The sequence below is a fragment of the Vipera ursinii genome, assembly GCF_947247035.1.
Source record: "Vipera ursinii genome assembly, chromosome: 1".
Taxonomy (NCBI): Eukaryota; Metazoa; Chordata; class Lepidosauria; order Squamata; family Viperidae; genus Vipera; species Vipera ursinii.
This window is the reverse complement of record NC_139512.1, coordinates 120,226,057-120,238,409: the sequence shown is the minus strand read 5'-3', so window position 1 is coordinate 120,238,409 and position 12,353 is coordinate 120,226,057. Positions and strand designations below refer to the sequence as shown.

Here is a 12,353-nt window from a genome sequence, read left to right as displayed (position 1 = left end):
TTCTTTCCTGCAACATACATGTAGCCCTTGACTTAGAACCATTTGTTTAGTGACCGTTTGAACTTACTACAGCGCTAAAAAAGTGACTTACAACTGAGCCTCATACTTAACGATCATGGCAGCAGCCCCAATGGTCACGTAATCAAAACAGATGCTTGGCAACTGGTATATATTTACAAAAGTTGCATCGTCCTGGGGTCATGCAATTGCTGTTTGCAACTTTCCCACCAGACTTTTGACAAGCAAAATTAATGGGGGAAGCTGGATTCACTTAATGACTGAAGAATTCACTTAACTGCATTGATTAACAACCATGGCAAAAAAAGACTGTAAAATCTCAGGCATGACTCATTTAACAATCACCTTGCTCAGCAATGAAAATTCTTGGACCCAATTGTGCAGGCAATCACAACTTAAGAAGGGTGGGTGATTTTAAGCCCTAGCATTTCCTATATCTAAATTCCAAACTCATGATCATTCTGACATTACTCTCAGGGTCACTGAACCAACCTACCATATCAAGGTAGTATGGAATATAGCAAGTTAGTCTACTTAGGTAAGAATGAAATTAGTAGCTCTAGGCATGCTTCTTCCTGTCCTTTTCGGCCCCTATTGGAGGTGAAGAAAGGTAATTTGCCTCACTTTCTGAAGCCCTTGTAGAATTTAAATAACAATGATCTTTATTGTATATCTGTTCTTGAAATTTGCTGATTCTTCTCCCTCTTTTCAGATCATGCAACCTATTGAAACCTTGTCTGTGTTTGAGGCTGCTCAGAATACAGTTTTAATGAATGGACTTTGTCTTGTCACTGAATCAACAGAAGATATCACTTCTGTGGCAGTTCCAGGTGCTGAATCTATGGGCAGCAAATGTTATAGATGTGGGTGGGGAGATTTGGCAAATGTTCACTTGTTTACTAGATTTTGGTTGTGACCACCATGACCTGGATGACTGAGAATCTCCATAACATTTACCAGATTTAAAGTCTTGAGTTTCAAGTTGAAATTGGTTGTGCTTTTCATTTTAGCTTACTTAGATTATCTAAAAAAATTCTCCAGAATCCCGGAGTAGATTTTGCTAGAGTTTGCTAGCCTAATTTTATTTGGCCATAGGTGTGTACTACAAATGAATAACTGACTATTGTTCATATAATGGCTTCGGAACATTTTGATATACTTGACATTCTTTGAATTGTTGACCTATTTTTTCCTGAGGCCATTATCTTGCACATGTTTGGATTTAACAGTCTGGATGACCACTACTAAATGGCCGCAAAGAGGGAAATAGCATTCTAGAATCTGGTTATGTTTAATAGAACAAGTCTTTGAACTGGTCCGCATTGCCATTACCACACCTTGAAATGGTTTGGCGTATTGTTTGACATACAAATTGAATGAAATATAGTGTAGATAGCTAAAAAAATTTCCTGTGTTATCCTGAAATTATAGCAGAAAGTGTAATTCTGTATGGTTTTCCAGGAAAAAGCTCATTATAATGGATCCTTCCTGGTTAATTCTCAGATATCTCTATTGTATTATGCATCTTTCTCAAAGCCAATGAAATCATTAGAGTTGACCATGTGAATAACCTCATTTAGATATAACAGGAAAGTACTGTTTTTCCACAATGATACCGAACCTCAGCCAGCCGTAAGTTTCTATATTTTTTTTCCTGTCCTATTTTTGGTCTACCAGTTAAAAACATTAGGAACATCTATTTTTAAGATAAACTTACCATATTAATAAAGAATGATTTCCTTAGTTGATACAGGGAGCTGAGGTTAATTATAAATATTAGTTGAAAATAGGAAGCAAATGATCATTTCAGAGTATTAAAAATAAGAGAAATGACACAGAGAAAACAGAAATAAAGCTGAGACACCACCTGAAAACTTCATGAGATTAGTGTACAAATGTAGTAAAATTGTTTCTTTAGCAACTATTTAAAATTTCTCTTAAATAATCTGTTTTTATGTTTTCTGCGTGGGAATATTGCAATTCAGATTTTGAGAGAAAATGGATTCAGGCTTACAACTGTATTATTCACTTAACTGTCATAAAAAGAGTTATAAAATCAGATCTGGTCACATGGGTGATGAGTTATGATCATTATTTTTTTTTATTTTAATTCCATTTATATCCCGCCCTTCTCCGAAGACTCAGGGCGGCTTACAAGCTTAGCAGTAGCCTTCATTCTATGTATATGCCTGCTTATTAGGGCTTTCACAGACACCCCAAGCGGCATTATTACAAAGTCAGCTTAATTGCCCCCAACAATCTGGGTCCTCATTATGACTTATGACCAAAATTCCAGTCCCAATAGTAGTCATAACTCAAGGACTACTTGTATATGAATTCATCTTAGTAAGCCAAATGACAGGATTAGGTTTTATAAAAAAAATCTGTTTTCATTTTAGTTTTAAGACTGGTATAAATCAATTTCAATCACAGATAATGTGCTCCTTTCTGTAACTGAAACACTGTGCCTTTTTTCAGTGAATTTTTATAAAGACATACATTCATCACATACTTTTGTGTTATTAATGGCCATTTTTTTGCTGTCCTTGCAGAGACCAAGGAACTCCAGCAAGCTAAATTAACCCTAGAGGTATCAGACCGGATGTATTGCTCTGTTTGTTCAAAGGCTTTTGAGAATCGAGATGAACAGGTAGGCATTATTGCAAGTATTTTCTGTAGGAACAGGGCAGTCTCTCTTACTTCAGCTGAAATCTGGGAATTTTAAATTACTCAGATCATTGCAAAGATAGGCCATGTACTGATGGGAATTGTTTCTATGTGTAAAGTCATAAAGGCTTTTCAGGTTCCTTAAGAGTTTTTGCCTGTCCGCCACAAGAAATTTAGTTCAACCTTTTGAAGTACGTAACTATTTCTATGCAGAAGGATCATTATCGGCTAGATTGGCATCGCTTCAACCTAAAACAGCGATTGTTGGGACGTCAGATGCTCACAGCTGAAGAATTTGAAGCGAAGACTCAAGCAGGTGAAGAAAAATATACAGATAGAGTCATTATTGCTTGAGGATTCTGTTAATCGTTATGATTTCAATCAACTATCTTCTGGCCTAGCAGAAAGATTCTAATAACCCAGGTGGGAAATCATTAACGGATTAATGAAAGTGAATTCTTGGAATCACCAATTATGTATTTTATTATTTTTTATCCTACCTTTATTAGTTTATAAATAACTCAAGGCAGCATACGTATATAATACTCCTTCCTTCTCTTGTTTTCCCTACAACAATTCTGTGAGGTGGGTTGGGATGAGTGACTGGCACAGAGTCACCCAGCTGGGTTTCATGCCTAAGGTGGGACCAGAACTCTCCTGGTTTCTAACTGGGTGACTTCACCACTAGACCAAACTGTGTACACATAGTTAAACACTATGCCAATTATCATGATCAGATGCAGACTAAAAATAGCACTTATCTTTTTTGCTGCCCTGTTCTATTCAATCCGATTATCTAATATTCTATTATCATTATAGTGTTTGAATCCTTTTTATTTGCTTTTAGTGAAATTTCTGCTGAGATAATACATAGGGTTGTTTAATGCTTTAGATCAAAAAGTCATTTTTGATCTAAAAACGTATCTATTTGAGCCGTCTGACCTGGTCTGATGGGTTAGGGTTGGGGTTTTAAATACATCTAAATTATTGTTTTAACCTTGGGCATTTATTTAATCGTTTTTAACTTTTGTATCCTGTTTTTGTATTTATTGCCCTGTACACCGCCCTGAGTCCTTCCGGAGAAGGGCGGTATAAAAATATAATTAAATAAATAAATAAATAAATAAATTTTTACCCATCTGAAATCTTTAGAAGGAAAACTTAAAGCATCAATGGTATGGAGTAATTCTTTAGCAGAAGCTCTTTGGATTTTGGAGAGAGCAAAAACAAAAAAACAAAAAACTTCCCATGATGATATTTCTAGCTTGGTTATCTTTTTCTCCCCCATTGCCTTGTATGCAGATGATGTCTCCAGTATCTCTGGTTCTGATTCCAGTGACTCTGAGTCAAATAGTGAATCTGAATCACAATCTTGTCTGAACGGTGAAAGAAAAGGAACCGGCTACTGCAATCCACGCTCTCAGCACGTATTGTTCAGAAACTCTGAAGCCCAACTCATTTCAGTCTTTCGCTGTGTACTGCTAAACACTACAAAGGCATGTCAGAAAACACTATGGCTAAGAGCCTACTTGGCCTTGCTCTGGCTTTTTCCTCTTTTAATCTCTAGTTGCCCATTAGCAAATGGAGCACGTAGCTTTTTTAGCTGTAAAACACAAAAGGACACACATTGGACGTCCCACCCAGGTTTTAAGAAGTACAGTGTGTGCGGCAGTATCATTAACTGTGGTTGTTCTTTTTCACCTAGTTTTCTGTTTTCGTAGGCTACAACCTCCCTTCCAAGCATTTTGAATCTCTGACTAATATTATTATCCATCTGAAGTTGCTCTTAAATTTCGATTCTTGTGGTTAATACCTTTGAATACAGGTATTCCTCATTCAGCAATCACGGTTAGGATTGGCAGCTTGATCATTAAGCAAAGTGGTTGCTCAGTGAAAACGTAACTCTATCTTTCCTTTGTAAAGGCCATAAATGTAATGATTAAAGTTACTTTTTCATCACTGATGTAACCCTGAACGGTTGGTAAACAAGGCAGTTGCTAAATGACGGTTACCAATATCTCTTTTCAATTGCTCTAGTCCTTAGGTTGTGATTTTTCTCTGCCAGCTTATTTCTGACAGGGCTGTTTATGAACTAAAAACATGCTTTGCTTTAAGCTTGGAACCAAATAGTCCTTTCAAAACCATTCTGTTGGCTGCGTTTCAACAAAGCAATACTGTATTTGAATAGCTTGAATGTCCCATGTTTTCCCACTTTGCAATTTTTCCTCACTGAAGTGATTTCTCCCTGCTCATGATTACAGTTTCCTATCAGAGATTTTTTTTTTTCCTGTGGGATGAATGGTTGCAGTTTTTCCAACTTCCCATGTTCTTCTGTTCAAAGGAACATCTTTCTCTATTCATTGTTTTTACTTTTTTGTATTTATGCTGCTTGGAAATGCAGAATTTCCCTATTGTACATAAAAACCTTAACATTCTCTGCAGGCTAAGAATATCCTAAAGATCCCTAAAGAACAGCCAGTTTGCGAGTGTTTGTGTGTGTTTTGTTCAGTTTGTAACCTTCCACTAACTGAAGAGATTGCTGTATCTGCAGGGCAGTTTGGAAGAGGCTGCAGACCTAGTGGCTTCCCTTCAGAGGCAGAACCCCAGAACCTCCTGGGTTATCCTGATGGCTGGTGGAGGTCACTTCGCTGGAGCTGTTTTTCGGGGGTAAGAGATGGAGGGTCTCGCTGTCTTCTCTGTACTGGAAATCGGATCTGTTAGAAGGCTGAAGGACACTATGGCCTTGCTCATACCCAACACTAAACCATTCTTGGTTTAATTTTCACCCAGGTTGTTTGACTTGTTCTATAAATCATGTACTGTTTATTCAGGGATGGTTGGATGGATGGAGATGATAGATAGACAGACAGATAGACAGATAGATAGATCTGTACTGCATATGGACATAAGGGTGCTGGCGTAGCTTTTTCTGAAGCAAGAATGATTAAAAAGAAATTCCTCAGGTAAGCAACAAATATGAAAATTTTCCCTAGATGGAAGAATCCTTCTGCCCCCTCCCACCTCAAATTCTTGGTAATCAGTCTTACACCATTTCTCCTGGGGTTTAAATCAATTAAAATGAAAGAAACCCAGTTTCAATTCTTGTGGCCCAGGATTTCAGAAGTAATTTTAAAATTTTGATCAAATAATGAGAGAAGGCTACGTAATTAGCTAGGAATTAGGGATTATAGTTATTTTTTTCTTTTAAATGCAACATTTTGTAGTTAAAAAAAACCCTCTAAAAGTTGCTTTGCACGTATGCATGCATCCACATATATACAGCAACACCGAGTTACAATTCATTCCTTTTTTTTGGAATTAACTATATGGTATCTATTTCCTTCAGGCAAACATTACAATGTACAATGTTACAGGTTAACAGAGAGGGATGAAAGTATTAAAAGAAGACAGAATCTACCAAGTTTCGGTAACAAGGGAGCTGCCACTGTGCCTCTTGTCAAGCTGCCTTTCCTTTCATTGCAGGCTGTCTCTGATAAAATGTGGGGAAATAGCATAAGTTTCCAGGCTAGCATTAATGTTCATGTCATGGCAATTCCCATAAGGCAGAGAATTGATGGAATAGGGAATGGTAAACACGTGTACATTTTACACAAAGGAAGATACCCCATTATCTATCTGTGAACCTGAATTCATTTCATTGTGTAGTTTCTTAATGGTACGAAGTGTTTACTTCTGCTGAAGGCTTATATTCTCTTTGTTCTCAGGAATGAGATATTGGCACACAAAACTTTCCATCGATACACTGTGCGAGCTCGACGAGGTACAGCCCAAGGAGTAAGGGATGGTCAGGGGACAATGCCAAAATCTGCTGGTGCCTCATTACGGCGCTACAATGAGGCTGCTCTCCTTAAAGTAAGTCTGCAACTAAGAGGAAACCTACAAAGTGAAAGCTTTCAAGAGGTCTTGGATCCTTCCTATGGCCCTATTTCAGAGTGAATTGCCCAGGCCTTCATGGAGAAAAAAATAATAATTTTGTGGGCTAGTCTAGATTCTTTTTGCACATAGCAAAGTAATGGAATATAAAGAAAGATGGATCGCTACAGCTTAGTTATACGGATTCATCTTTTTGCAGTTTCTGCATATTAGTATGCTTTTTGCCAGAACATTTGAACTGTGTCTACGTTCCTGTCAGCCCTTCGAGATAGTCCAGGCAAGAAGCACAAATCATCATTACTAACTTTATTGTGAGGTTACAGTAACAGACTCCTCAAAGTCTGAAAGTACTTTGCTCCCCTCCTTTAACTTACTAGAAAAATGAGAGAGGTTCCCTTCTGAGACGCTTCCCACACCCCTTTTCCTTCTGTGGGCTGTGCAGATACCTCTTGCATCATAGCTATCTAGGCTGTAGCTCTTCCTCCTGCTTAGAAGATCATGGTCACAGATCATTAACAATTCCCTCTCTTAAAAAAGGTTCTGCGGAAGAAGAAAGGACCTGGAATCTTTGAGTCACATTTTGCATTTAAGCTGCAAACCCTGCTGCTAAACTGGCTCACATCCACATTGAATATTGTGCACGAGTTGTTTCCTATTGTACTTTTCTACAGGATATTCAGGAGCTGCTAACAAGCTGGGCAAGTCATTTAAAAGAAGCGGAGTGCATCTTCCTTCGTGCTCCACACAATAACCAAGCTCCCTTCTTTAGCGGCAAGCAGGGCCCCCTCCAGCGAGGTGACCCGCGTATTCGGCGTATTCCTTTCAGCACCCGGCGAGCCACCTTCCGTGAGGTGGAACGGGTCCATGGGACTTTAAGCAGTCTGCTGGTATATGGTGAGCTGTCATTTAATTTTTTTTAGCACTTAAGAGATAATTTTTTGGTCTGTAATGCATTGCCGATCAAATAATTAAACTTTCTCTAGATTGATTTCTTTCTTTATTCCCGTCAGCCTCCCGAAAGACTTGCAATTGTACCCTAAAAGCTTTGCAAGTAGTCTTCTTAGTCTTATCTTAGCACATTGGTGTTCTATCCTGTTCTGTGTTGCTCTTGTAAATTTTCCATTCTATAGAAATTTAGCCCAAGACTATGCCTTTGAGCTGCTCCTGGAAGTGTAATCTCAAATTGGGCATTTTAAGGGGAAAGAAACAAGCAAATTAAAATTACATTCTGATTTTTTTTAATAGGAAATAATACAACAGTGGCAGATCTGACTAATTCTCCTCGGAAGACCTGGAAAAAAGTAGCTCATAAAGATGAAGCACCTACAGAGCTTTCTGGCACTAGTGAGTAGGACAGCCATTTTGAAGCCGAAGGAATACATTGTTATTCCTATCCTATTGCCCTTCCTGGCCAGTGTAGGTATCTTCTGCATCCTTTCTTTCTGACTTCTAGTCTAATTTACAGAATGAAAAAAGCATTACAGGTGTTGAAGTTAACAATATACTGGGGATTTTGCCTGGAATGGTTGGTAGCTTTATGAGAAGCCCTAAAGGAAAATGTTTCAGACAGCATGGAGTTTATTTATTTATTTATTTTATTTTAATTCCATTTTTATCCCACCCTTCTCCGAAGACTCAGGGCGGCTTACAAGCTTAGCAGTAGCCTTCATTCTATGTATATGCCTGCTTATTAGGGCTTTCACACACACACCCCAAGCGGCATTATTACAAAGTCAGCTTAATTGCCCCCAACAATCTGGGTCCTCATTTTACCTACCTCGGAAGGATGGAAGGCTGAGTCAACCTTGAGCCTGGTGGGATGCGAACCTGCACTAATTGCAGGCAGCTGGTGTTACTTAAGGAGGCATTATTAGCCCACTGCTCCACCAAGGCTCCTGTATGTATAAGGGGGTGATCATAGCAGACTTTAATAATGGCTGATGGCATACAGGTGGATAGTTAAAACAACAAATGGAGCCAGTTCTTACTCTTTCCCCTCTCCCCGTTCTCATCTGGAAATGAGAAGATGGAGCTGTGCTTTTTTTTTTAAACAGTCTCTGCAGCAAAGACAGAGGAGGAGGAAGAAGAAGAAGAAAAAGTGGGGGAAGAAAATCTGGAACTGTTGGAGGAGACAGTAAATTTATTGGATTTACGTGAATTTGAGGTGACACCAAAACAGAATCGTAAAAAGAAGAGGAGGAAACCCAAGACACTGCCAAGTAAGCGGTTGAAATAACGAGCCTGCTTTTAGCAAACCTGTTAGGTTTATTTCTTTGTGGGTTGATCTTCCAAGGATTGCAAGCAGGACTATAGAACTAGATTGACTTTTTGGCAGCTCCTTCTTTTCGTAGTCTTGCATACTGAGACAAGGAGCCAATGAACTAGGTTCTGGGCGAAGAGTCTGCTAAGAGGTTGGTGGTACCTTGAAACATCATCTGAGTCATCTAGAGTAGGAGATACTCTGTGGCCTTCAGATGTTGCTGAACTGCAATTCCTGATTTCCCCAGCCAGTATGGCTAGGGATGAGGAAAGTTAGAACTTGCAGGTTAGCAACTCTCTATCCCAGGTATAACCTCAGGTTTTAAAATCCTACTGGTGCTAAAATATTAGGCAAGGATTTAAGGGGGCTGATTAAAATCAGGGAACCTTCTACTGTGTGTTCTGAAACAGAGTCTAACGTGGAGACTTCAAGAAGTGTCGAACCCAATATGTCAGTATGTAGAGGACTAGAGCCAGCTGAGGTCCAAGAACAGCAAGAGTCTCAAGGTAACTTTGGGAGCATGTGTGGGATAACATGTACATTATATAGTCTTCCAAAAGGCCATCTTGGCTTTTATTGTAGACTATGATCCTGTGCTGGCAGGTTGGAATTGCGGCTAGATGCTTTTGGATGTGGGGTGGGGGTTTTTTTTTTTGTATATTATTTTGCACTGATGTTTTTGCGTTAGCTGCTTGGAAGCACTTTTTATGCGATGGGCAGCTGCATAAACCCCAGTCTTCCAAATAATAATCTCAGATGTATCTGAAAACCTTTCTCTTCCTCCCAGATGCTCCCAGCACAACTGTGCAAGATGCCTTATTTACAGCATGCAAAATGGGAGACATGGGAGCCCTACAGCTTCTTCTGGGAAGGGCTGAGAATACAACAGAGAACAGCGAGCACAGCGATAAAGTCACAAAGCAGTTGCTCAACACACCCCTGGATGAGAGTGGCTGGACTGTTTTGCATGTGGCAGCAGCAGCAGGAAGAACAGCAGTTGTCCGGCTCTTGTTGGAGAGTGGGGCTGACCCTGCCATCAGGTAATGTCCATCAAGAGAGGGATACATTGAGGCCTCAGTTAGCCACCGTCTCAAACTGCATTTAGTCTCTACGTGGGATCTGACTTGCAAACCAAGCAATAAGCAGCTGAAATAAGCAACAATACGTTCTTCTGCCGCATCTCCGCCAGTGTCTTACTTTCTCTTCCAGTCACTCTGGCGCCAGGACTTTCATAAATATAAGGGATTAATATTTTACAACAGCCAAGGTATTCAAAATTGTTTTTGACTTATTTACATGGAAGTGTAAGTCTTCTGAGTAGTAAACTAGAAGAGAGTTGTTCTATCTGAGGACCCAGATTGTTGGGGGCAATTAAGCTGACTTTGTAATAATGCCGCTTGGGGTGTGTGTGAAAGCCCTAATAAGCAGGCATATACATAGAATGAAGGCTACTGCTAAGCTTGTAAGCCGCCCTGAGTCTTCGGAGAAGGGCGGGATATAAATGGAATTAAAATAAAAAATAAAAAAAAATATTTCATAGCTGGAAACGTTTTCACATCTCTTTGTCTTAAAGGTACTCCTTTTTTTGTAAGTGTTCTATGACATTTGTTTTATAAAGCACCACTATTTTATACTCCAGGGACAGAAAAGAACAGCCTCCGTACTGTGTGTCTACCAATAAGCAAACCCGTAATGAATTCCGTAGATTCATGGGTGAACAGCCAGAGAGATACGACTACACCCAGGCTCAGGTGAGTGGAAACAAGGTCTCGACCAACTTAGTCAGGGAGGAATGACGGGAGTTGACATCCATCAGCTAAAGGGCCACCCATTATTTGCCCATTAATAGAGGTCATCTTTAGGTATGGAGAACTTTTAAATGTTTGCTTCAGTTGTCCAATCTAGATTTTGTCTAAGAAGCATTCATAAGGTGATGGGGAGGAAAGCCTTGCGCAGGATAGAAAGAAGATTAATGTCCTCTTTAGGACCGTCTCTTTTTCTTTTTTGCTATTGGGATCTCCTCTTGTTCTACTTGATTCACATATGCAGTCTAACCACAGGTGCCTGGCCCACTAACTGCAGAAATGGAAGCCAGGCAGGCAGAACGTCGACGAGCACAGAAAGCCCTGCGGAAGCAGCGAGAACGAGAAGAACGTGAAGCACAGTTACTTCTTGAGCAAGAACAGGAAGAGAAAAGACGGTTTGCCCTGCTCAGTGATCGTGAGAAGGTCAGGGGCTTAACGTGGCTTTAAAAGGGATAGCATTTCTTGTTCTGCTGCAATATAGCAACAGCACTTAGACTTATATACTCTACAGCACGCTCATGTCAAACTCGCGACGTCGCGCGTCGTATCGGAACTTTCCCCCCATTGCCGGCAATGGGATGGGCGCAGTTTCGGTGTGACACATCCGGCCTGCGGGCTGGCAGTTTGACATGCCTGCTCTAAGCAGTTTACAGGGTCAGCATATTGCCCCCAGCAGCTTGTTACACCCATATAACACTGCTACTCTGTAAGTTATTTTGGCTTCCAATAAGATTCAGTAGGATTCAAGGTTCTGCTTATCGCCTATAAAGCTCTACGTGGCCTGGGAGTAGTAAACTTTGCAGGACTACCTTCTCCAAAGGACATCTGCCCATCCCACATACTCCCATAGAGAGAGCATGCCCCAGGTTCCCTCTTTTAAATTTTGCCGCCTTACGGAAACTAGTGCTGTAAGTGTGCCTTTTGAATGGCTGCCTCTGTGCTCTGAAACAATCCCCCACCTGCCCAAACAACAGACCCTGGGATGAGGCTTTTTCCATGGACAAGGTTAAGTTTTGATTGTTTTTTTTAATATTGTGCTTAGTTGCCATTTTATATTTATAAATTGTGTTTGTTAGTATTATATGGTTCTTTTAGGTTATTTTTTTATGTTTTACGTTGCTTAGAGTCACATTCTGTTGGGTGGCCTTATTAAGCCAGTAGATTCTAATAGATTAGAGATGTAGGGATTTCCTTCATAGTTTTGACATAATGTCCAAATTCTTCAGTCAACCTTTTGAGATTGTTTATGCATTGAACTTCAAACAGAAAGATGACCTTTGGCAATGGTTCCTAATGGTTTGTTTTCATTTTAGCGGGCTCTGATGGCTGAGAGGAGATTTGCTTCTCAATTAAAAGACTCTGGTGCAGCTTTGACCAACACCAGGTATTTTGGGAGGATGGGGACTTCCTGAGAACTATTCTTTTGTGTAAAAAAAAAACCCCCACATGATTTTTCATCTTTTCTGTCCACAGACGCTGCTGGTTTTGTGGGGAATCTCTGCTGGGTTGCATTCCTTTCCATTATCTTGATTTCTCCTTCTGCTCCACAAATTGTCTTCAAGCCCATCGACGAGGGAAAACTGCCCCATCCTAGCCGGAGGTTTTGCTTTGGCATCAAGGGTCTGTGCTACAACAGAAATCCCACCCCGGGGACTGTTGTCCCTTTAGAATGATGAGGTGAAGCCCAGCCGGGAAGTCACCAGTAATTA

General features: G+C 40.0%; 1 protein-coding gene across 1 annotated transcript in view; it reads left to right on the top strand.

The window, feature by feature from the left end:
* The window catches only part of ANKZF1 (ankyrin repeat and zinc finger peptidyl tRNA hydrolase 1), a 23,302-nt gene extending 10,949 nt beyond the window's left edge, over window positions 1-12,353 (top strand). Inside the window, exons 3-17 of the mRNA XM_083375735.1 lie at window positions 731-848; window positions 2,571-2,668; window positions 2,899-3,001; window positions 3,988-4,181; window positions 5,237-5,352; window positions 6,411-6,558; window positions 7,251-7,473; window positions 7,825-7,923; window positions 8,634-8,798; window positions 9,250-9,345; window positions 9,627-9,879; window positions 10,479-10,590; window positions 10,900-11,067; window positions 11,958-12,028; window positions 12,118-12,353. Coding sequence (XP_083231861.1) covers window positions 731-848; window positions 2,571-2,668; window positions 2,899-3,001; window positions 3,988-4,181; window positions 5,237-5,352; window positions 6,411-6,558; window positions 7,251-7,473; window positions 7,825-7,923; window positions 8,634-8,798; window positions 9,250-9,345; window positions 9,627-9,879; window positions 10,479-10,590; window positions 10,900-11,067; window positions 11,958-12,028; window positions 12,118-12,238 — 2,085 coding nt within the window. The 3' untranslated portion in view covers window positions 12,239-12,353. The remainder of the gene's footprint in view (window positions 1-730; window positions 849-2,570; window positions 2,669-2,898; window positions 3,002-3,987; window positions 4,182-5,236; window positions 5,353-6,410; window positions 6,559-7,250; window positions 7,474-7,824; window positions 7,924-8,633; window positions 8,799-9,249; window positions 9,346-9,626; window positions 9,880-10,478; window positions 10,591-10,899; window positions 11,068-11,957; window positions 12,029-12,117) is intronic.